At 45.7% G+C, this 26,280-nt stretch overlaps 1 protein-coding gene across 1 annotated transcript in view; it reads right to left on the bottom strand.

Moving 5' to 3' along the window:
• BARX2 (BARX homeobox 2) overlaps positions 1-21,624 on the bottom strand; it is a 72,204-nt gene extending 50,580 nt beyond the window's left edge. The window contains exon 1 of the mRNA XM_035008755.1: positions 21,438-21,624. Coding sequence (XP_034864646.1) covers positions 21,438-21,624 — 187 coding nt within the window. The remainder of the gene's footprint in view (positions 1-21,437) is intronic.
• Between the last annotated feature and the right edge of the window lie 4,656 nt (positions 21,625-26,280).

Here is a 26,280-nt window from a genome sequence, read left to right as displayed (position 1 = left end):
CTCTAGATCCATCCATGTTTTTGCAAATGACAAGATTTCATTCTTTTTATGGCTGAGTAATATTCCATTTTACACACACACACACACACACACGGGTGCGCATGTGCGTCCCACATCTTCTTTGTCCATTGATCTACTTACTGATGGACACTTGGGCTGCTTCCATAATTTGACTGGTGTAACTAATGTTGCAATAAACATAGGGGTGCATGTATCCCTCTGAATTAGTGTTTTTTTTTTTAATACTCTTTAGGTAAATACTCAGAGGTGGAATTACTGGATCACATGGTAGTTCTATTTTTAATTTTTTGAGCAACCTCTATACGGTTTTCCACAGGGGCTGCACCAGTTTGCATTCCTACCAAAGGTGCACGAGGGTTCCCCTTTCTCCACATCCTCACCGACACTTGCTGTTTCTTGTGGTTTTGATTTTAGCCATTCTGACAGGTGTAAGGTGAGAGCTCATTGCTAACTCACTGAAGTTTTTAATACAGACATTGTAAATTTTTAATGAACTTGTTCAGAATCTGATTTGTATAAAATCTGAAAAAAATCATGGCCATCTGTACAATTTCCTGGGCAGGAAAAGAGGCAAGCAAGTTCATTAGTAATTTTATATCCAAATGGGTCACACTCTGAAATGATGCTATGAACATTTTAGGGCACCTTCCAATAACTGCCAGCATGCGATGGATTCTTTCATGCAAAGGTGTTTAATAGCAGTTTTCTATACCAGGTGACTTAATTCTTTCGGTTTCTTAGTGCTTTTCACTCCCCAAAGTCCTAAGAGGTTTTGCAGTTATTCTGATTGTCAACTTTATGGGACACGAAGGTGGCAAGAACTCTATGTCTCTATTATACGGACGTTTAACTAAGGAAGAAAGGAACGGATGTTGTTGACAACGGGGTGTAAAGCTCCCTGAGCTCCACTGGAACCTGGTTGATGATTCCACCAGCCTTTCTTCTGGGGCGTCATGAGGCTAAGGGTTCCGGGGCTCTGGTCTTCTGAGGCGTAGTCATTGTCTACAACTGCGAGTTCCGATCCCATGTCCTCTAGCACGCGGTGTCCTCATCAAATTCCAGCATATTCTATTACTCCCATTCCCTTTTCATGTTTAAGCCGCTGTGAGGAGTTGCTATGCACTATTTAACAGCTGCTGTTGAGCTCCTACCCCCCCACCCCAGTAGGCTACACTTTAGTCTTATAGATTAACTTGAAATGAACCATTATCCCTCGTGGCGAAGTACAATCAATGCGAACTTAGAGAATTAAAACCACAGCAGACCCTTTAATATAAACAATAAGGGCTTAATATAAGGATTCGCATACTAGAGCAGACAATTCCACATAATAAAGTCTATTGGCCAAGTGTGACGAGCTGCATATTATAAAACTTAAACCAAAAAACCCAAAACCAAAACCAAAAACAAAAAACAAACCAAAGTGGGCCCGAGGAGGAGCAGCAACATCTGAAAACTGGAGGTATAGGATCAAGATGGTCCCTAGATAGCAGAAAGATCGATTGCGTGGAGAAAGCAGAGAGAAGGTGAGCAAGAGAAAAATATATTGCCTAGAGTACGACAAGTGCTGGGAGGAAACACCAGACAGAGACCAATCTCAACGGGTTCAGTAAGTCTTAGTAAGGTTCAAAACCACACTGCTTTCCGGACCTATTAAGTACCCAAAATATGCCAGGTGCCAGGGGCACAGAGATGAATTAAGGCACAATTCTTGCCCGATGGAAGCTCACAGCCCCACAGGAGAGACGGTCAAATAAACACAAGATTTCAGGACAGTATATTGGCTAAGCCAGGTGCTGCTGGAGCGGAGCGGAGCGCTGCGCCGGGGAAGAGGCCAGCTGGTATGTGACATGCTATGCATCTAGCCATCTCTGTGACCTCTGACTCTGCACATGCATTCCCCAGCTTTCTGATGCAGAAACCTAAGGACACGTGTAGGATATATATATATGTATTTCAAATTTATTTCAGAGGTGAATTCCTTTGTCCCCGTGAGATTCAGGAGATCTAGCTCGGGCAGTCTCTACAGCAAACCCAGGGGCACCAGTGTCCTTACATACCCATTTCCCAGCCCAGGAGGGAGAGGCCGAGAAGAGCAGAGCAGCCTGCCCGGTCACCAACTCGTGTGCACGCTCTGTCTCCAAGTCCCATTGCGTCCCTGTGCCATTCTCAAAACAGACTGTAAGCTTCCGGAGGCTGTCCTTAAGGAGAACAAAGTCAAAGCCCACCTCCCCAGCCCCCACCCGCCGCCCTGGCCCATCCCCCTGGCAAACGCAGAGCTCACCAGCCCAGCAAGATGAGACGAGCGAATGTCTTCCGTGCTGAACTGTGGCTATTTCAGGATGGGGGCAGAGGCTGAGGGCTGGACACGGCGCTGGAGGGGTGTGACAGGAGGGCCCAGGGAGACTGCAAGAACACGAAGAGCCTCACACCCACCCCTAAATGCATGGAACTCACTGCCCCTTAACCCAGTCTAATCCAAATGGCCTCATTAAGATCCCTCTTGCAAAGTGCCACTTCCTTCAGAGGCAGAGCCCCCGGCTGGGCTGCGGGCGGGCTGAGGACGAAGTGCCCCGGGCCAGGGCTGGTTGACCCGGCAGCGGGATTCTTCAAGCTTAGTGCTTCTCCTCCAACGTTGGATGGCGGCAGCTGAATCACGAGCCAATGGAAATACTGTCAGTGACAGAAGCCAGGCTCTGGGAATGAAGTACAGTCTCTCTTAGGGTCAGCACAGTCGACAGGGTGGGGAAAAGCAATCGGAAAAATCAAACCTTACACTGTCATGATAGATCTCATTGATGATTCCAATGATGCTAAGTAAGACACACTGAAGCAAAAAATAGGACTATGACAAGACACTGCTGGCCTCTAAGTTACAAGCGGAACTATAGGTTCATACGGCTATTTGGGAGAAGCTGTATTTAAAAGGCAGAGCAAGGCCTCGCTGTGATCCTGGTTAAGAAACTTAGTTACTCTGGGCTTTGGTTCTCTTCCCAGGCACAAACAGCGGAGTGGACTGTAGATTCTTACCTGCCTTAAACCTCTGTGCCTTTGTACAATTCTGCAGAATATTTCAGAAAGTTCTTAAGGACTATCTTTTTAAGTTGAAAAATGTGCAAATTAAACGTTTCTTTTCTAGTCTCCAAATAAACAGGGGGTGGCGCAAAGACCAACTTACCTAAATAACTGCAGGATTTGCTATTTGTTGCTCGGGATGACAAAAGCTTATTTAATGTTTCACTTAGAGAAGGAAGTACTTCACATTCTAGTTAAAATTATTCAGTATTTTCAAACACTTATTTTATTAAAATATATATATAACCTCTACTATAAAATTGGACAGACTTATTTTCCAGTGATTTTTTACAATAAATGCTTCAATTTGTTTAGAAAATAAAATACACAAATCATTGTCAATTCTGGAAAAAAGTTAACCACAAAAGCAATTAAAAATAAATCCATTTAATATGCAATCTATGTCCCCAAATAAAAACTACACACCTACCTGTACAAAAAATAGGCATTACCATTTTCATTAAACTGTAAGACTATCCTTTTCATAGGAAAACTATTTAAGTGAGTCTTCCTGATCACTGATTTTTTTTTTAAAGATTTTTATTTATTTATTTGAGAGAGAGAGAATGAGAGAGAGAGAGCAGATGAGATGGGGGAGGGTCAGAGGGAGAAGCAGACTCCCTGCCGAGCAGGGAGCCCGATGCGGGCCTCTATCCCAGGACTCCAGGATCATGACCTAAGCCGAAGGCAGTCGCTTAACAAACTGAGCCACCCAGGCGCCCCTGATCACTGATTTTAAGAAAAGGCATTTAACAAGAATGTTCAAAGCAACAATATCCCTGGGGCGCCTGGCTGGCTCAGTGGGTAGAGCGTGCGACTCTTGATCTCAGTGTTGTGAGTTCGAGCCCCATGTTGGGTATAGAGATGACTTAAAAATAAAATCTTAAAAAAAAAAAAAAAGCAAAGCAACAATATCTCTAATGAAAACTGGACACAACCCAAAAGTCCATCGACAGAATGGGTAAATACACTGCATTATGTTTAGACACTGGGTAGCACACAGCCATGAAAAACTGAACAAACCACAGCTACATATAACATACATGAACCTTGGGAATGCAGTGCTACATGCAAACACAAGTCACCAAAAATACACACGGCATGCTTGCATTTATATCCAGTTCAAAAATGAACAAAGCTAAGTGATCTCTGATTTAGGGATACAAACATATGGTGAAACTACAGAGAAGAGCAGGGCATGAACAGAGAACTGAGACACTGGTTGCCTCTAGTGGAGGAAAAGAAGGGGGGCAGTGTCAGGGAGGGGCACAGGGTAAAACCGCAGAAGAAATGTCCTTCCCTTCAGCTCAGTGGCAGGTACACAGGTGTTCAGTTTTATCCACTCACATTTAATTTTGTTCTGATATTAACAATAACACAAAACTTAGTTAAATTATATCCATCCTGGAACAGTACCTAAGGCAGTAAAGCATAATGAGTAAAATACTGAACTGCATCCATCTCTAGCTCACTTTGCAAATATGGATACTAATAGATTCCCTAGGACTTCAGCCATAGAAGAACTTCATTGTTCCTTGGGGAAAAATATGTCCTAATCATTGCAGAGACAGTTGGATAGCCTGGAAATAAAGAACTAGGTAAGGAAAATCAAATGAGTTGTAATAAAAGAAAATCAGAATTTTTTTTTTTTTTAAGATTTTATTTATTTGACAGAGAGAGACACAGCGAGAGAGGAAACACAAGCAGGGGGAGTGGGAGAGGGAGAAGCAGGCTCCCCGCTGAGCAGGGAGCCCGAGAGGGGGCTCAATCCCAGGATCCTGGGATCGTGACCTGAGCTAAAGGCAGATGCTTAACCGACTGAGCCACCCAGGCGCCCTGAGAAAATTTTTTAAAATACTGCTTACGAGGGCGCCTGGGTGGCTCAGTTGGTTGAGCGACTGCCTTCGGCTCAGGTCATGATCCCAGGGTCCTGGGATCGGGTCCCACATCGGGCTCCCTGCTCTGCGGGGAGCCTGCTTCTCCCTCTCCCACTCCCCCTGCTTGTGTTCCCTCTCTCGCTGTGTCTCTCTCTGTCAAATAAATAAATAAAATCTTAAAAAAAAAAAATACTGCTTACGATCTATTCTGTACCCAGCACTGCTTTTAAAAATAAGAAATTTGGGGCATCTGGCTGGCTCAGTTGGTAGAGTATGCAACTCTATTTTTTTTTCATTATTTATTTATTTAAATAATCTCTACACCCAATATGGGGCTCAACTTGCAATGCTGAGATCAAAAAGTCGCTCGCTCCTCCGATCACGCCAGTCAGGTGCCCTAAGCGTGTGACTCTTGATCTCGGGGTTGTGAGTTCCGGCCCCACGTTGGGTGTAGAGATTACTTAAAAATAAAAGCTTTAAAAAAATTTTTTTTAATAAAATGTAAATAAACAAAAGTAAAAATAAGAAATTCTTCAGGAGTCCAAGCTCCCTATTAAGCAACAGAGTTCCCCATGTGTGACAAAGTTGGTATTTATTTTCTGCTCTTCCACCGTATTTTTTATCATTTTTTGTCACACTCTGTATTAGCTTTGTAGAAACCAGAGGTTATCCCTCAATGTACTTAATCTCTAACCACCTAAAATGTGATTTCCTCTCTTCTACCATACTATGCCAACCAAGGAGAGGTCTGTCTCTCTACTTCTCTGTTTCCTCATTTTTAAGTGCAAAGAATAATAGTCTCTCATATGATTGTGGTAGGAATTAAATTCATTACTTCATGAAGGGCATTCAGAGCACTGAGGGTTAAGTAGTGTTAGAGAAGTATTTGCTGTTATATTTCCTTTTGTTTTTATATTTATTTTGCTTTTCATTGTCGTCATTGTCCTTTTGTCAAATTCCTCTCCACCTGGAGTAAGAAATCATAAGTAGCAAGTACCACACATTCTTCTCTTTGAGATCAAATTTTACCTACCAACATCAATGACTGCTTCTTCTTGAGTTAACCTACCTTCCAGTATACACCCCCCCTCCAACAAGTCCATTTTAGGGCAACATCTGAAGGATTCTCAACCCAGTTGGCTGGATAAACACAACGGGTAGGAAGTTATCTCGAGTCAGCTTCATTTCACACCTCCACTTCCCAGTAGAGGGCTCGAAGGCTGCCTGGGACACTAGAAGCCTCACCCTAACCCGAGTGCCTAAAATAAAACAAGAGTGTACCGAGGCACCAGGAGAATCATGCTTTGTCCTTCTTGAAAGGTCTGGGAGCCCCTGAACCCGAACAGGTGAAAATTCCAAAGGCACATACCGACGGGCGTGCATTTCTGCTGCAGAATGTGCACCCACAATCAAGTGCTTTACCCAGCCATGCAAAGCCTCCCAGGTGGGGCTGTGGTGATGTAACCGCAGAACTTGTGTTATTATTGCTATTATTTCCAGGGATGGGCAACAAGTTAAAGTCAAATAAGGAGCATATACAGTGTCATCCAAACCTCAAACAGATAAATGTCAGTAATTTTGATACTCCCAAGCTCTTATAAGCTGTCATCCTCAGCTTTCCTCTGGGAAAACCAGTTGAGGGTTGGGACAGCAAAGAAAAGTCCCCAAAATTCAGCTGAATCCTGACCACTTTATTGTCAATATTTTTAACCCCTCTCTTGGTGCAGAAAAATCTTGTGTTATTTCTAGAAAGGTTTAGAAATTCATCCTTAGTTCCAGGAGCCTTGTCTCAATTTAAGAGAGTCCCTGCAAAATTCCCCACTAAACTCCCACTTCCAAGACCGTTCACACATCACAGGATGACAACAGAACCTTGGTCTGTGATGAATCAAAGGGGGGATTTTGTGGCCTAGAATAACTAGGATGACATCATCTGTTGTGGATCAGCAACAACTTTATTAGCCAACTGAGGAACCCTGCTTCCAGTAGTCTAGTTTAAGGGCCTGCAAACTTCTCCTGTGAAGGGCCAGGCAGTAAAGAGTTTAGGTTTTGTGGGCCATACCCTCTCTGCCGAAACCGCTCCCCTCTGCTGTCGCCCAGTGAAAGCCACCAAACACGATATGTATGCAGGTGGGCGTGGCTTTGCCCCCATCAGACTTCACGGACACTGATATCTGGACTTTGTGTAATTTTCACGGGTCACAAAATACTCTTCTTTTGATTTCTTTTCTACCATTTACAAATGTAAACACCATGCTTAGCTCCTAGCAGTAGAAAAACAGGTGGTAGGCCAAATTTGGCCCGCCTCTGGTCTCGCTGTCCAGAAAAACACAGTCATGCGTGTTATTACCCTGAAACGGAGGCAGCGAAGGGCCCAGGACGGGTTTTCTGACAGAATCTGCACTGTGAACTCTGCTCCCACATGGCCTCTTCACTGCAAGGACACGCAATTTCCTGCCAGGCACTGCACGCACACGATTACTGTATTATCATGTAATAATAACGATCTTTTGTGACACAGAATGATGAAATTCTTCAACGCATCATTAATATATATGATAATTACACAACATGTGTGGCTGGGCCGGCTGCTGCCCAATCAGAGGTCATCACTGCTGTCGGTTATGAGGAACGCCTCTGGTAATAAGCAGGTACTCACAGGGCAATTTCCAAAATGAAATATTCCAGTCTCATTTTTAAATCTGTTTTTCTATGGGTGTCGAAGGACCCAGGCTTCAGGCTCCAGTAGTATAACCTGTTTCTGGACCCCTGACTCTTCTTTCCCCATTTGTGACATTCCTTCTCACACCCCACCTCCCACCTCTCATCCATTTCTGCCTACTCCCCTCCTACTGGGTTATAAATGCATGCACACTGCTTTTCTGAATTCATAGCTTTAACAGAATATTCTCAACAGGCTGTCCAAAATCCATTTCTCCCACTGAGTCCTATTTCAACAATGGTCCTGAGGAACTTAGGGAACCAGGTGAGTCCTCCCTACACAAATCAGCCCCACTCCATGTGGCCATGATGACACACCAAGTGGTCCTATTCCACCTGCTTCCACTTGCGCCACTCCCCCCTCCCTCCCCGCCTCCCCCACTGAGCCTGGATGATGTCCTAGACACTGCTTGTAGGAATCATCATTATAAATGGTGGGACGTACTGCCCTGTTCACCAGGGCTTCTTTCACATCATGGAAGGGGAGAACTCCTCATCAAGAGAATTTTTCTCACCCTATGGAGGGGATTCACTGATTAAAGTATTTCATTAGCAGATACTGGGCCTCCTAAGATACCAGTGACTAGTTGAGAAACACAATTCCCGGGAAAATCCATGTCAAACCCTTGGCCACGCAGTCCTTCAACACAACAGCCACCATGACCACTTAGAATGTGATCTTAAACTAGCCCCACGAGCAATTTAAAAGCTGTAAAACAGGGGCTTTATTTGGAACTCCCTGTGAATCACAGACCCAATAATATACTAGGACAACAACTGTTTCCCAACCTGCTACCTTTTCCACATCGCCAATTAAAAAAGATCACAACTGAATTTTTTTCTCTCTCTCAGGACTCTGAAATAAGAGAATATTCATATTCTCCTGCACAAGAAAAGATTATCCCTAACTGTACTCTTCAAAGAAGAAAAGAATCCAAACTTGTTGGGAAATTCTGCCACTTTTCTGAAACAGTTCTTGAGGTACACAGCTGCATGATGAAACCTTTCCTACGGGTAATTAATCCTGAGCAACTCTTGTAAAAGAAGAAAGTAACAAAGCACATTTTGTGACGATGTCGTGTTGACCTGTTTGTGCCACTCGTTTAGGAATTTACAAAATTCTGAATTCATATTATAAAACAGGAAGGTGGGGGAATCAAACGTACCTATTCATGACGACTTGAACTTGGCTCACAGACCACCCAGGTTGCAAGAGGCCTCAAGAGGCAGTTAGTGCTATGACATAACTCACAAGAATGCCCTGGAGTGAAGTGGTTTTTTAAAGATATTTAGTTTTTCTTGAGTTTAATTCCAATAGCAATCTTTCTCTAAAGGGCTGTGCTTCAGTCAACCAAGATGCAGTTATGATTATAAGATTATTATTTTTAAGAGAAGCTATCAATTACTGAGCACTTACATGCCAGGAACTATGCTAAGAGCTTTATATGCATTATCTCATTTAACCTACATGACTAACCCCATTAGGGAGTTAATATTATCTTCCTTTTGTAGATGAAGTAATTGAGTGTCAGGGAGGTCAAATGACCTGCCAAAGGTCAAACAAACAATAAAATGCACACAAACCCAGTACCACCCGACTCAAAATCCATCCACTAGGATCATTCCACTAACCAGCTTCCTGTATTTAAGTCATGGGGTACAGATTACATCTATCTCACCATTAAGCTGATATCTATACTACAGTGGTTCCCAAACTTGACTTTTCATTATAATCATTATAATCTCTTTTTAAAAACAGAGATTCCCAGAACCCACCCCAAGCTCCACAATATATAATGTGAAACAAATTAGTCTCTTAACCTTTGAAGTGATGGCAAACAAGTGGCCAGATTTTTTTCCCCACTAAATTTAATAGTGAGTATTTCATGAAAAATATTCCAAGTCTTAACTCTCCAGGCAATTGGCTGTATTCAGTTTTTAAGCATATTCTCTCTGATTCACAATAACGAATGGATGATGGATGGATGGATAGATGGATGGATGGGAATTCCACCCGTGACCCCCACAGAAAACTTTATTCAGAGAACCACAGCTCATGGAAGCAATGTGACCAAAGAAGCCTTAGGCATGTCACACCGGTAAGGACACCCAGGGGCAAGGAGATGGGCTCAAAATCACACCGCCAGAAAGCAGTAGGTCTATGATCTCGCTTCCTCCAAAGATAGTACTGCTTCTTAGAATTCGTCTAGAATCATTCAGAGACCCAAATAATCACGGGAAAGGAAAGACTGACTGGCACACACTAAGTGATTGTAAATATGTGTAAAGGAGTTAAGAGTTGCAAAATAAATTCCTTCACGTTCATCGGACCTTGCTTTATATACAGTATGGACCCCCCATGGAAAGGGACAGGCTTGACTTCTAATTTGCATACTTCCGTATGGTTATACATAGTATGGAGCTTTATACCGAAAGAAATAGACCTGAATTCCAATCTCAACTGTGCCACCTACTCACGTGACCTTGTTGCCATTTCTTCATCTCCCCGAGTTTCTCTTTTCTCATCCGAAAAGCAGTGATCGCAACAACTATTTCATTAACTTACATGCCCTCGTGTAGGCATGCACCTCGTGTCTGCCACGGGGTTACCATTTATAATTATTGTTATATCTATTTTATGGTTACCTAAAAAAAGTGAAATGCACTCTGCTTGCGCAGCTAATCGTTCCAACTGCCCAGGCTCAATGTTCCAGTTTAAAAAAACCAAACCCGCACTCCAACAGAACGTTCCTTTACGCTGTGCTCTAAACTGAGGATTGAAAACATGCTTCCAAGTTACACAGCTGTCTAACGTGCTAAGAGCAATAATGAGTTGCCATGATATCCAGGGATAACAAAATTAACAACATCCTCTGAAACAATCTCCTCCAGGGCGATTTACCAATTATTTCAATAAAATGTTCAGTCATGAGAAGAAAAGGCCTTGGACTGGAACCTAAGTCAAATATATTCCTATCTCTCTCCCTTGGTGAAACTTGCTAAAAAGTGACCATAAATATTCTAAGTCCTCGCCCGTTTTTTCCCACGTAGTTCCAAACAGAAGATCCAAGGTGGATCTGTCCGATTTGTTGAACAGACTCCATGGGTCGCGAGAACAAGTCCTTCTGCATGTTATCTTACTTAGAGAGTCGCACGGCAGTTCTTTGGAACTTGTCTTCGTAATGTTTTCTCCATTCACAGTCTCCAGCCCAGCTAGTCCATTTTATGAGGGATAAGATTCCACTGAAAAGATCCAGAAGGTTGACTGAGCAAGACACAGCGAAAACTGCAGTCCGTCTGATTTACTCCAGCCACCGCATGCATCTACGTGGGTCAGATAAATTGCAGCCTTGCTCCTGCAACCCATGAAAGTCTGCTCACTGGCAACAAATCTGACAGATCCACCGTCCCTTCAGTCATGTCCAATTTGGCCACAGTCCTCTAGATGTGGTCATTAATTCCTGCTGACCGTAGGTGCCACTGCCAAGCACCGAAGAAAGCTCTGTGACAGGGGCTGCAGATGGTCTGGGCGGGACGCACGCCCTACAGGGCTTGGATTGATTTGCTTCTCTGTGTGTACAGTTGACCGCTGAACAATAAGGGGTTTGGGGGGCGCTCAAAATATCACCGTCGAACTTTTGACTCCCCCAAAACTTAACTACTAACAGCCCGCTGCTGACCAGAAGCCTTACCGGTAACATAAACAGTTACCACATATTTTGTATTCTGCAAACAAGTAAGCTGGAGGATAGAAAATGTTACCAAGAAAATCGTAAGGAAGGGAAAAAAATACATCTACAGTGCTGTACTGTATTTAAAAAAACAAACCAACCATGCATAAGTGGACCCGTGCAGTTCAAACCCGTGTTGTTCAAGGGTCTGCCATATTTAGGCAGAGAGGGATGGTCTAGGAGGGGGAGCACGTTGGCCAACTCTTGACCGTACAAACTGTTTCACCCCCACTGAAGAGTGTTTTCTCTCTGAAAGGGACACAGAAGGAGAAAGCCCCCAAAGGCGACCTTTTGGTCAAAATGTCTTAGAGCACTATTTCTAAATTGGAACGAAAGAAAAAGAAAAAGGTCCTGGCTGTTCGGATAGACTGAGCAAAGCATCTGCCACTGCAGATGTCATGGTGGAGTAACATGGTCTCAGTTACCTTCTCCAAACCATACGATGACCACTTACTATCCCTAACACACAGCTCTCTGTGGGATTTCCACGGTCACGGTTCTCATCCCTTCCTAACCAGGTCTGCTACCACACATCAAAGTTTTCACAGCAAATCTGTGGTTCCAAAGGATAAGGAGAACTCAGCCAGTTTATACGCCAACACCAACATCATTCGTCCCTCCTAAGAAGTTACATTTTAACATTTTTAGATTCTTTGGTATTCACAGCTGTCCCTAGACAATTTTTTTTTTTTTAAGTTAAATTGTCAATAGCAATGGACTACAGGTCAAAAGCCAAGGGTGGTATATCATCTCAGCAAATAAGATACAAAAGCAAGATGCAATAAAAGACAACTTATTGTGATTTTAAACATCATTAAGAAGGGAAAAATCCTGATGACTCCTGCTTGCATGATTATTGATGTATATCTGAAATAAACAAACCCTTCATGGAGAAAACCCCTTCTAGCCCTTATGCGGGGCTCAGAGAACGTTTACTCATATGCCAAAGTATCCCCCGGGGGGAACAGCAGCTATCTTGGTGATAAATAGTATCCCCATCCAGCCAGGGGAGGTAAGTGAGATCCAGAAACCAATTACAGAAGCTACAGTGGTTGTTTTAGTGAGAGTTGTACTCATGTGTCTAATTATAAAGTGTTCTTATTTCCCTACTGCGAGACTATGTACAACAAGCTCTGCATTTAAAAGCTTCTGTTTCAGGACAGAAAAGCTATTAAGAAAGCCATCAAGCATTCCACAAGATCAAGAGCTTTGTGCATATGTGAGGTCTCCCATACTATCATTTTTCAAGGTTTATATTATGAAAAATTTCAAACATACAGAAAATACAAAGAATAATGTAATGAACATCTGTATAGCCATGACCAAGCTTTGTTAAATCTGAATGCTTAGCCATATTTACATTAGGCCTTTTCTTTTCCTTAATAAATAAATTTGTACACAGGAAAATAAAAACCTGTGGGTAGTCCTCCTCCTCCCATACCCTTGCCTCCCTCAACAATATATTAGTTTGCATGCTTTCAAGCAGTATATAAATAGTGTCAGATTGTAAGTATCAATCTACAACTTGTGTTTTTTTCTCAACACTGTATTTCTAACACTTACCCATATTCATACACGCAGAATATGGTTCTGGTTCATTCATGTTCTGGTTCATTCATTTTCATTACATAGAATTTCACTGCATGAATGGACGTATGTTTTTATCCTTTTTCCTTCTGAAGAGTGGTTTGATTGTTTTAGCTTTGTCACTACCATAAACAACACAGAAATGACCATTCTTAAACATGTGTCCCTTCCCACACATACAGTGTTTTCTCAAGGCATCAACCCAGAGATGGAGCTGCTGAGCTGCAGGGCATGTGTGGATCTGCAGCTTTACTGGGTGTTACCACACGGCTCTCCAAAGTAATTGTACCAAAAAAAATATTCCTACCATCAGTGTATGAGAATGTCTATCACTCTACATCGCTGTCATCAATTGTATCAGATTCTTTAATTTTTGCCTATCTGATGGGTGTGAAATGGTATCTCGTTTTAATTTGTGTTTTTCTGATTCCCAGGGAGGCAGAACATCCTTTCATCTTTACTGTCTAGATATTCATTTCTATGAATTGCAAATCTTTCTACTTGCCTTCTTATTGCTTTGTAAGTGATCTTTACGTATCCTGTGACTTTGGGAAAGTTAACTTCTCGGCTTCCCATTCGTGGCAATAATAATACCTACTTCCTAGGGATGATCTCTAGCTGATCTTGAAGCACCTAGTCCAATGCCCATTACATGACAGGCATGCTTTCTATTATTGTTACAAATGTGAAGAAGAGGGTTCAGGGTATTTCTAGCATTTCTCCCAAGTTTGTAGCTGCCTTTGGGATAAATAAAAGAGGACACAAGAGGAGGAGTCTCGGCAACTTTCTTTGCCCAGGCGGTTCCCCCACCACAGAAGACGTAATATCAGGACTCGGTTGTTTGTAAGCTACCATGAGGGAAATGTACAACGTCGATTCTCCTAGACATCGCTTAAACTAAACTTCCATGTTACACTTCCTTCAATATACAAGTGGCTTTGATTTTGTCTGTGAAATCACCATAATCCTGAATTTCAACAAAGGTTAAGTTACAGAGTGCAAAGAACTCTGAGAAGAGGGAAGTGGGTGCTGGAGGCTGGTAGGTGAATCAGAATTAGGGACCTGTTAGGCATTCCTGGCATGGAAATATAGCTAGGACTTCCTAAGATTCCACCAAGCCCTAGACCATTCCATTTTCCCACACGTCATAAGCGATCCTTGAATTAGAAAAGCGAAAAGAAAATCATCACATCGCTTATCACACACATAAGGCTTTTTTTTTTTTTTTTAAATAATGACATTGACATCACTGGGGCAGCAGGTAATCTTATTCGACGTACACTGTGAGAATGCTTATCTATCCCCAATATCCAGAAGAATATGTTTCCTAAGGACATGCTGGTAAGCTAGAGGGATGCAAAAAAAGGAGCCACGTAAGCTTGTCTGCTTGGACTCTTAACATATTTAGTTTCGTGTGGAGATCCTCCCAGATTGGCTTCTATTCAGTGGTATCTTGACCTTTCCTTGGAGAAAGGCCATGTTCACCTTTATACACTCTGCCAGGGGAGTCAGAAAGCATAGATAGCTGTCCTCCAGGCCTATCAAGTAGTCCTGACATCAGCTTCAACTGGTGACTGGCAGGGTCCCTTTTCAGATGTACTTGCACATCATCTAACGTTCAGAATCCTCTCCCTCCATATTCAATTTCAACGGGCACTGAAGAAACCAGAGACTCTCCTTCGCAACTAAAGAAAGAGGCCCTCTATCCCCCTATCTTCTCCAGAGCAATCATGTGTAAGAATCAACTCCAGCCCAAACATAATTAGACCATCTTCTGATACCTATCTAGGAGCACTGCTTTCTTCCTTAAACGTGTGCCAAGTTTCCACTTTCAAGAAGTTAAATTGCCATATAAAAATGCCCTGGTGATGATGAGTAATTAGACACTGTAATGGAAAATTAACTGTGTTTTTATTTAGAGCATTCATTTTAACAAGACTTTTTTTTTTTCCTAACTGTTCTTAAGCTGCAATAAAAATACATTAAATCCTGAGGGGTTGCAGAGGTTTTCTGGTTAAATACAAACAAACAAACAAACACACACACACACAAGCTTCTCTTTCTCGAACCACTTATTTTGTGAATATCACCAAGGTTATACAAGGTTCTGATCTGAACCGCATTATTAATACACTCTAATGCCAATTTTCATCCCGTCATCTGTGCTGTGGAGGAAGAAATAGCCATTCCAACCTCACAGGCCGCTATTGCCGAAGCAGGCCCCAGAGAGGCGGCACATGGGGGCTTGTCACACGTGGGGAGCCTTCCCCCGAATATCTCACAGTCCCCTATCCCTCTCTCTGTTCATGCTGCTGCCAAGGGAAGCGGGTCGCTTCCAGTCGGGGCTCCTGACAGCTCTGTGAGCACCTGCGGGCTCTGGGCAGCCCTCAGTGAGCAAGCTGTGAGAGTGGGGTTTAGCTCCGTGCCACATTAAAAATGACTCCACGACACGGCGTGTGCGACGACCTTCCCCAAGGAAGAATGGCAAATGAGGCTGAAATCTGGACATCTCATCCCAATCCCCGCGGCCCTCTGTGGCAGCCCTCTAGTCCCACATTCCAGGGACGAGTTCAGCAATGGGTTCAGCCACAGGACCTGAGCGCACTTCACCCTGGAGCTGGACGAGGGGCCGGGGGAGCAGGCCGGCGACACCCATACAAGTTCACGTGCTTCATACCAATGAGGGAGCCTAAGATCATGTGGCTCACCTAGCTTTCCATCTCTGTTCCTGCCAGACCTCAAAAATAAAGTGCAAATGACACCTAACAAGGCTTCTGGCCTGACATTTATTCTACATGTACGGACAAAAATTTCAGAAGCCCCCTTAGCTTGGCCTGAGCAGCCATGCGGAAGGACCCTGGGCTTTGGGCAAGGCTCCCTGGAGCAGCTACGGAAGTTTCAGGGAAACCTTTTTATTTTTCCCTATGCCTTCCTTTTGTGGGTTTTGTTTGTTTGTTTAATCTCTCCTTACAATTTAAACAACCTTTTATAATCCTTACTGCTTTTCCTATAGATTCCTGGGACTTATTCGACCTAACAACCTTTTCACTTCAATTCCTGAGGTGGGTTACAACTAGCAACTTCATACAGTCCACGCTTAGACCCAAATGCAGTTTCAATCCAGACAAACAACCCACAAGAACACGGGCAGACTGGCTTCATAAAAGAGGTACCATAAACACCGTTTCATTTTGGCTGTATTTAACGAGGTTAATATGACAAGTGGGCTGGCGATGACACCCTTTAGGGGGACTTCAAACAGAAAATTCCATCTGGTGAGCAAAAGTACTCAATTGTCACAATGTTGCCCGATCCCAATTCCAAACTGCCCAATACATTCTAGAGAACAAGGAAAATGGGCTTGGCAGTGGTTCTACAGATAGTTTGGGGGAATTTGTAAAGTATCCCAACTGTGAGTCAAGATTTAGAATAAACTGAAATGTAATGAACTCATTAACAGTGCCATCACCAAGCAAGAATGAAGATCTGTTGAATGAAAATGGTGAATTAAATGATACTAAAGACTACAGACATTCGGAGAGGCATTTTAACTTGTGGACTAAATTTCTAATCATTTTCCCCTTGGTTATTAGGGAAACCAGAACTGGAGAAGAAACTGCTAATGAACTATATTCACCAGTTAAAACTGACTCCTGAGGAGCCACTCAGCTTGTCTGTATAACAAAAGAGTCATAAAATTTAAGGAGTAAATGAGAACAGCTGAGGGGGGCCCAAAGAGCCCAGCTCCAAATCTATTCTGACCCTGGATGAGTCCTATGTCCTGTGCATCCCTCGATTTATTTACCCTTAGAATGGGAACAGGAGAAGCAGTTATGAATAATCGCTAATAAAAGCCTATCAGCCTCTGGCAGAAATACAAATGCTTGTTGATAATGATCACCCTCCCAAACCCCAGTTTACATTTTTTCCATTAACATTCCAGTCCCCAACCCTCAGGTTCCCAAGATCCTACGGGCTTCATTCTCAGACTGAAAGACCACACTGAGATTTAGGAAATGACTGGAGCCAACTCCCTGAAGCAACAGCAGGCTGCCTAACTTCCAAAGAAGCCATTACACATGTCCCCACCTCATTTCATTTTTCACTGGGATGACACCCAATCTTTGTGATAAAAATGAACCCAAGGACACCACCCCAAAGAACTTGTTTCTCTTGGACCCACCAAAGGATAAAATGTTCTCAATGCCACCTCTTAAGATAAACACCCTTCCCCAAGTGCCCCTTTTAATTGGCTGGTTGACTGTCCCTTGGGTGTGACTGCACGGATTTATCCCGGGTGTGTAACCAAGTTGGAAGTCTTCCTGATTTCTGAGTACCCTAACAAGAAGGCAGGCAGTGGACAGCGTGGACTAAAACTGTGTCTAAGCACTGATGTGACCCTAGCGCTTCACAAAAAAAAAGGATATTCTGCTCGGGGAGATTGGTCCGTGATCTCTGTGATCCCTTCCAGCTCTGTACCTCAACAGTCAGTTCTACAAGGCTGGCCACTGAAGGTCACTGGGAGATCCAGCAGAACCATTCCACCAAGGAAGGAGAAAGAAATTGGCCTGTAGGTTTTAGTGGATTAATTAAAAGCCATGTGCTGGTCACAGGCTGCAAAACGTCCTAGTATCTACATTCACCTCCCCCCCCCCCACCCCGCCGCAAAACACGCATGTGCAAGTCTAAGGTAATTCTAGGTTGTAAGTATAAATAACTAAAATAGAATTTTAAGTAATTAGCACAGTAGGTTGGCTTCTCAGTATCCTCAAGAAAACTCTTAGGATAAATTGTTACAGCCTTGTTTTTGTGAAGCAAGCTATTCATCTTTTCCAAACTCTGCCTGTCTCTAAAGACCAAACTGAAAGAGAGAGCCTTCAAAAATGACCTGCCGGTATCTCTGCATTATACTCCGTCCTGAGAAAGCCAGATTTCTTTAAGCAACTCTTCCACCAAGAAACATTAATCACGACCAGAAAAATGAAATAATGCACTCAAGAGTTAAGTAATATTTATGATACTCTGAACTGCACCTCATTTTTGGCCTTTAATCACTGTCAGTGTTCTAACATTTATGAGAGATTGTTAACTGATTTCTAGATGGCAATATATTTCCATTCTAAATGGGGATGACTGTTACCAGATTTTTTTATTTTTTTATTTTTTATTTTATTTTTTTTTAAGATTTTATTTATTTATTTGACAGACAGAGACACAGCAAGAGAGGGAACACAAGCAGGGAAAGTGGGAGAGGGAGAAGCAGGCTTCCCACAGAGCAAGGAGCCCGATGTGGGACTTGATCCCAGGACCCTGGAATCACGACCCTAGAGAAAGGCAGACGCTTTACCGACTGAGCCACCCAGGCGCCCCTGTTACCAGATTTTAAAATAATCCTAAACATATTTCACACCTCATCAGTGGTCCAAGTAACAAACTTTTTTTTCAAATGGAGGCTCTCTTTGGGCTCGGTGTTTTAAATTTTATTTTAAATCTAATGACAAATGTTCCTTCAATTTGGCTTCAAAGGATAGGATTCCCTTTCTCACTGTCTATTATGTGATGTAGAACATCTCTTGGGAAACTTAAATAAATTTAGAGACAGCCTGCTAAGCCTAAAATTACTGTATTTGTAGTAAGAAAGGGCCTGTTAAAACAATTTTTTTTTTGGAGGGGAGTATTCCATCAAGGTTAGAGTGTCTAATAATAAATTACCATCAGGTGATGATCTGCCTAATGAAAAATGTTTCCATTTCTCAATTTACTTGAATACATGATCTTCTGCCTGAGGAGATTTAGTACCATAAATTGGCATTTGGATTACTAAATCTAAACAATGTGCACTGCTTAATTATGTAGAGGCTTCTTAAATGCTGTAGCTTTTTATTCACCCCAAATTTATATACTTATTGTGCAGGGTGGTAACTTTTTTTTTTTTTTTTAATCTTATTTCATTATTTTACCTGGCAAAGTTCACTGTTGGTAGTTATTTGAATCTTAAAAATGGCAAACCGAAGGATGAGAGAAAGTTCAGTAATTTTAATTCCAATGTATGCCTTTCACTTGATTTGAACTTTTTATACATCGGTTCTACCAAAAGTGCTAAATATTTATCTCTATCCAGAAAAAAAAATATATATATATATATATACATACATGTATATAATTGTATTGAATGTAGAATGCCAGCAACTTAATGTCATTTTTAATTAATAAAAGATTAAATTTATCCAGTCTAAGATTTTTGATCTTAAACATAACTGTTAAAAACAACAAAAATGCTTTGAAAGTGTGGTATTTGCAAAACCCTTGAGAAGTCACTAATGGGATTCCCATGATCTAATACACGTTAGGCTTTAACTGTAATCGTAAACCCACTAAAGGCTTATGACCTGAAAGTATGGACTATTGTAGCCAGTTTTTATGGGTTTAATTCCACTGGCAAATCCCAGTCTCTATATTTTAAATCTCAACTACCACAAAATCATGACATTTTTCGAAAGAACAATCTAAAGAAAGTAAACACTGGAATGACAGGGCAAGAAAACCATTACCAACAACCAGCCTTTCACACAAACCATCAAGGAACTTCAAAAGCACAAGACCAAGCAAAACTTTTAGTTCGTGATACGCGTGCAATTCACCCTTAACATTCTCAAAACTACATATGAATCATCTTATTTTCCTCTGACTTATTTCCATACAAGACTCAGTGAAACAGAACTTACTCAGCTCCTATTGATGACTGGATCAGTTTTCTGAGGTTATTTATTACCTTTTTTTTTTTTTTTAGCATGTTTTTACTATGATCCAATTCTGTGACTGCTAAAAGCCAAGCAAATCTGCCTTTGGGTCAATGCAGAGCACAAAGTCACTAAAAATTTTGCCGGCCCTGTGCTATACCTCAGTGTTCAGAATTGTTCTGTTTTGTCCTAGGGTCATGCGATGTCATAGCAGGGTGCATTGAAATTTGTGATTAAATCTTTTTTTTTCCTCAAAGAGGAAAAGTGATGATTTATGCTCAGTACAAGACTTAGCCTACCTCCCCTATTTAATATATACGTAGACTATTTATTCAAGGGTTTTACATATGCATGGCAGGCACGTAAATGTAAAAATATAAACATCAAGCATATTTACCTTATTTCTAAAGTTTCTTGTCTCATATACTTCTTGGCCCTTAAAATTTAGTATTGCAAGTCCTGTTATGAGCTATCAAGGCTAATTCTACCTTACGGATAAAATTTATTTTACAAAGGCATACCTGAATATTGTATTCATTTCATAACCAAATACATGTGGAAACAACTTGGTTTTCAAAGAACTTTGCTGTATTTACATATATTAACTGATTGTCCTACAGGGACAACCCATCAAATCAAAAGAAAATACAGGACTCTAAGCATTGCGCACTAGAAGCTTCTGGCCTGAAAGGTCAAAAAAAAAAAAAATGTCTTTTAAAAACACTGCTAGCTCTTCACTTTACTTTTTCAGTGGGAGTATAACAAAATTATTTTTTTCAGGACACCCATGCAACAAATATAACCTCACAGTTTCTTTTAGTTGGGAAATACTAAATTTTTACCTTTAGTTGAAAGCACACACAGTCACTTATTTTTGATAAAAACTGCTTTAACTTTTTTTTTTCTTTTATACCTGCTTTTCGATAGCCTAAATCCTTATAAAGCCAGGGCACTTTGAAACTTGGAGGTTCTCTTAATACACTCAAAGTTTTAAAAATACCTTCGGATTCACTTTCCATATAAACCTACGACTTTTTCAACGTGTTTATTAAATGTTCTTTATCTTTCCTAGTGATCTTAGTTAGGCTCTTGTGGATAGAGGAAACCAGACGTTAAGAATGTTTTTATTGTTATAACTGCTGTTTTTTCAGTCCCTTAAAACAAAAGGGTGACCTCCTCAGCTTGCACCACAGGGGATGGATTCCAGAACTACTGCCCCAGAGGGAGATCCTTTTAAGTAAAGTTCAATGACTTCTGGATTTTGTTGAGAACCTCAGGACACTGGCTGACTTGTAAAATTCCCAGTGGAGACAAGAGGAGGTTGGACAAGTTAACTCAAGGGGAGCAGCAACACCGCTTCCTGAAACAGTGAGTTAGGCGCTGAGCCGGGTCAAGGGTTTGAACTTTCTGACCGAAAACGACAGCGGCGCCGGCGACCCGGATCGCCGGCGTGGCCCGAGCCGCCGCTCCCCCGCCAGCCCTGCGATCCACACCTTGCCTGCCCGTCCCAGATCGCGGCCGCCCTTGCGATGCCCGCCGCTGACAAGTCTGGTCCCCCAGCAGGGCACGGGAAGGAGCCCCTCGCCCTCCGGTGGGAGGACGGAGGCGGGAAGGCGCCCGACACCCGCGCGAAAGCCACGGCACCCCACTAATTCCCCCACCCCACCCCCGGCGAGGCGTCTTACCGGTACAGGAATGCAGGGGCTTGGGTCGCACGACCAGCGACGGGCACACGGAGTAGAGGGAAAGTTTCTCAAAGTAGTCGCAGGTCTCCTTGGAAAGGATCTCGTCGATCATGAAAGTCTTGTAGCGCCGCCTGGCTGCTTTGAGCTGGCCGGGCGAGCTCAGCCGCAGCTCCGCGTGGCAGTGCATGGTGAGCCGGGGAGAGCGCCGGCCGGCCGGGGCCGCGGGGGCTGGCGCGCCGGCGGGGGCCTCAGCCCCGCTCCTCGGCCGCCGGGGAGGCGGCGGGCTCGGGAGGCGCGCGGACGGGAGCGGGCAGCGGGCGCGCCGGCCGCGCGTCTAGACCCACCCGCGGATCAGCATCTTCGCGGAGCCTTTTTGGGACGGCGCAGCTGTCAATCAGCGCGCGCTTCCTGCGGGGCCCGGTGCCGAGGCGCGCCGAGGGGCGTCGGCGCCCACCCCGCCCGGCCCGCCCGGCCCGCCCGTGCAAGCCGGCCGCGGACCTGCACACCTCGTGCCCGCCTCTCTCGCTCGCCTCCGCCCGCCTCGCGGTGTCTCGCGCTCCTCTGCCAGCCTCTCTATTTTAAGACACTCGCTTTGGCTCTCCTCCCCGCCCCCTCCTGGGACGAGCTCCAGGTGTGTGTGCGAGTGTGCGCGCTCGGGCGTGCGCGCGGTGCGGGGAGCGCGCGCCGCCCCCGCCCGCGGGCCGGGCTGGGCCGCTCCTCGGGGACGCGACCCCGTGCGCCTCCTGGGCCGGGTCCCGTGCGCGCAACCCGCAACCCGGGGAGCAGGCGCGTCTAGGTCTCTTGCTAGAAAGAAGTCGAGTCCTTGCTGAGGCTCCCGAGGCTGCGGGCCACAGAGCCGGCGCCCCAAGGACCCGTGTGTCTTTCTCCCCGGTTTCCCAAGGACCCGCGGCCTCTGCAGTTCACTAGGCTCTCGGCCCGCGCGGAGCCGCACACTTGACCGCTCCCACGAGATCCCAAACCATAAATGACCCTTGCCCTGACCGTTATCCCAATAATAAAGTGTAAAAATGAGAAAGTAATCCCCCCAAAGCGTGCGTTCTTTTTTTACGTTTTAACGTTGATGAACTGTTTTCGCCGCCGGCAGGGCCAGCGCCGCGCGATGCCGCGGTGTCCGCGGGCCCTCAGCCCCCCTCGAGGATTCTGGCCGCCCGATGCTCCGGGCAGTGCGGTTTTCGTTGCCGGGTCCCTCGCGTAGGGTTAGGGGAGCCCCGAAGACACACGCTTATTGGGTGGCTTGCCTCCCCCCTCCTGGGCTCCTAACCTCCGAGTCTGTTCCAATCAGTATCTGTACGAACTTGTGTTCGATTGGAATTGGTGGCCGAGGGGGACCCCCACCCAGTCTCGGCGCCCGGGACGGCTCCCGCTGCCTGCGTCCTGCCACCCCGCCCGGCGGCCGGCCACAACCGCCCGTGGTGGCACCGCTTTCCCACGATTTTGTCTCCGAACTGGTGTGCGTGGGGCCGGAAGGAAAACGCACGAGAGAGAGAGAGACAGAATTATAGCCGCGGACGGCCTTCTCCGAAACCGAGTTTGGGGCTGGTGACATCTCGCCGGAAACCTGGAAGCGGCCCGGAGTCGCGGCGGGCTCGCTGCAGAGCTGCTCGCCCAGGAGCCCGAGTCGCCGCGGTAGCAAGCGGACGCGCGCCCCTGGGCTGGTGGTTCAGGTCGGACGGAAGGGACACACCTGGAGGACTAATAACTAGGCACTTAGAGAAAATAGCAGTCAGCCGAATTAGAGCCGGGCATTAGACATGGCGCGCAGTGCGACTTTGAGGATCTTCATTCTGGATGTGTTCACGTGTGCCGGGGCTCCCTACTCCTCCCCTCCTCTCCGTTTAGAATTGTTCTCGTTCATTCTCCTCCACGCGCAGGCGGCTCCAGGGCCCGCGAAGACTGCGGCCAGGTGTCCCGGCGGCGGCGCGCGTCCCTCCGCGGGGACGCGAGGTCGCCGCGATGGGCCCGGGAGCGCCCCGGGCTCTGGCGACCAGCAGTCCCCGCCGCCTGTCCGCTGTCCGGCGCCGGGGGGTGGGGGAGGGAGGACCGCTCCCGGCTCAGCCGGGGCCCCGCCGCGCGGTGCCAGCCCCGAGGGTTTCTCCAGGCCGCGGGCGCAGCGGGGACCAGCGGCGCCACGAGCTGGGGACGAGTCCCAAGGGCGCGACGCTCGCTCCGAGGACAATCTTGGGTGGGGGGGTTATATTTTGCCCCTGGCCAGCGCAGATCTGTTGACAGGGGCCGAGAAACGGAGTGTTTGGTGGGATTCGAGAGCCCGTGGCGTGGGGGCGACCCCACGGGGAGCGCGGGCCGCGAGGCGTGCTCAAGACTTGGGGCGCAGCACCTGAGCGACAGCCTCTCTTTAACCCGGCGATCCTGGCGAGGGACTGAGCTTTATCGGTGTGGACTGTTTGTCCGGTCCTGCCGGGCGCTTACCCGACGCGCTTACTCCGAGTTAGTCTTCTGGGCCCTGTTTCTGCCCGGCCTTTCCCCCCTGCAACTTCTTTTCTCCCTTTCCAGGCTTATTCCCCCGCCCCCCTCCGCGCCCCATCTCACCCTCTCTGTTCCTTTAATTGCCTTGACTCCTTCCCCCCTTTCCTCCCATTCCTCCCTATCCCCCCACTCTTCCCAGCACTTCGGCCTCCCCTCCCCTGTGGGACGTCCCCCTTCTCTTTTCTCTTCTGCCCTCCCTTCTCTTCTTCACCCCATCTTCCATCCTGGTTTCTCTTTTCCTTTCTGCCCTTCTCTTCCCTCCCTTGCCCCTTCTCTTCGTCTCTTCCTTCCCTCTCTCCAAACCCGGATCTGCAGCCGCGCTCTCGTGTCCCTGCGTCGCGGCGCTGCCACACGGGAGGCTGCCGGCAGCGCGCGGCGGGGACAGCGCCGAAAGCCCGGGTCACCGTGCCCGGCGGGACTCTGCCTCGCCTCTGCTTCCCGCTCGGTTTCTTGACCACAGGCACAACATTTGCTCACACTCTCCCCCAGACTATCCTTTGGTTGGAAATCTGCAGTGTTTAAAATAGCTAAAGAATTTCGGTTCAAACTCCTTGGATCTTCCACCTTCTCGATTTTCTGCCACGGAGGCAAGAACTCTTAAAGGGGGTCTGAGGGCACACGTCCCAGGTGTAGGGGAGAGAGAGATTCCAGATCGTGGAATCTGGGGCCTCCAGCTCTCTGTCGCTTATAATCAAAGCTGAGTCTCAGCTTTTTCATTTATAAGTGGCAATGGTAATACCTACCTACTTCACAAGGTTGGCCTTTCATAATCCATGCCTTCACACAAGCTGTTCCCCTTACGGGAATGCCCTCCACAGCCCAGTCCCTCCCTCCTTCATTGCCTGAAAAACTAGTTCAAGACCCATCTCAAATGTCACCTCCTCTGAGAAAGGATTCCCCACTCCCCAAGGCTGTTGATTCCTACCTCTGCTGCACTATCTTTTGCATGTTTATTTCACCCCCTGGTGAAATAAACTCCTCGTGTGTTCTCCAGCATAGCACCTGGCACACAGTAGGGTCTCAGTAAGTGTGTCATAAATAAATGAGTGCAGAGGGGAGCTTGGGTGGCGCAGTCCAGTAAGCACTGGACTCTTGGTTTGGGCTCAGGTCATGATCTCAGGGGTGAGATGGAGGCCCAAGTGGGGCTCCATGCTCAGCTCCCAGTCCGCTTGAGACCCTCCCTCCCTCTCCCTTTGCCCCTCTCCTGCCTCTAAAATAAATAAATATATAAAATCTTTGGAAAGAAATGAATGCATGAACGCTGGCATCATTACATAATATGCGTGAAAGATCCAAGCACATGATGGGACTTCAAATCTTAATTTGTTGTACTGAATTTGTCTTTCTCCTCACATGAGCCTTTGCCACTCTTTCCTCAATATTTTTGGGTTTTTAGCAATGGCACCTAGCCCAATTCTCATTTTGCTTCCATTTTTCTCTTTTCACCCCCTCTCTCCTTCTCTCAGACTGTAAAGGGCTTTGGTGGGAGGAAGCACACCCTGGCTGTCAATCACAAAGTGGGGCTTTGGTCAAGAATAGTCAGGGGTTTAGTTTCCAACATTAGTGAAGTGGCTGGAACAGCAAACATCTGCCAAAGAGACTCAAACCTTTTCCAGCTGCTGGAGACCCACAGACGCTTCTCAGCCTCTGGTGACTCTGCCCAGGCAGTGTCTGCCCCCGTGCCCAGGGAGGGGAACACACACAGAGAGGAACGGGCCGTCTGCACTGAGCCACACTTGGGCAGGCATAGAAGGGGCTAACAATTCATACCCTCCAAGAGGCTTCAGGAAATCAGTCCCCCATTCCATCTGGTACCTGATTCCTTGGGGATAGAGTCCAGCCAGAAAAAGGGGAAAAGGACATCTTTGCAATGTTAGGAGGCTCTGATAATCAGAAACCAAGGAATCCCGCTTTCCTACTTCAGCTCAAACCTGGTATGTCTGCTCAACTAGTACTCATAAAAAAGGGGTTTTTAAAAAAGATGTATTTATTTATTTTAGAGGGTAGGGGGAAGGGGCAAAGAGAGGGAGAGACAGAATCTCAGGCAGGCTCCGCGCTGAGCGTGGAGCCCCACATGGGGCGTGGAGCCCGACCCAGGCTGTGGAGCCCAATGTGGGGCTCGATCTCATGACCCTGAGATCACTACCTGAGCGGAAACCAAGAGTCTGAAGCTTAACCAACTGAGCGACCCAGGCGTCCCTAAAACAAAATGGTTTTTAAAAATCCTAGGGCAGGGGGGCGCCTGGGTGGCTCAGACAGTTAAGCGTCTGCTTTGCCTTGGGTCATGATCCCAGGGTCCTGGGATCGAGCCCCGCATCGGGCTCTCTGCTCAGCAGAG

This window comes from Mirounga leonina, unplaced genomic scaffold (genome assembly GCF_011800145.1).
Source record: "Mirounga leonina isolate KUSES-001 unplaced genomic scaffold, KU_Mleo_1.0 Mir_153, whole genome shotgun sequence".
Taxonomy (NCBI): Eukaryota; Metazoa; Chordata; class Mammalia; order Carnivora; family Phocidae; genus Mirounga; species Mirounga leonina.
This window is presented reverse-complemented; position numbering and strand designations above follow the sequence as displayed.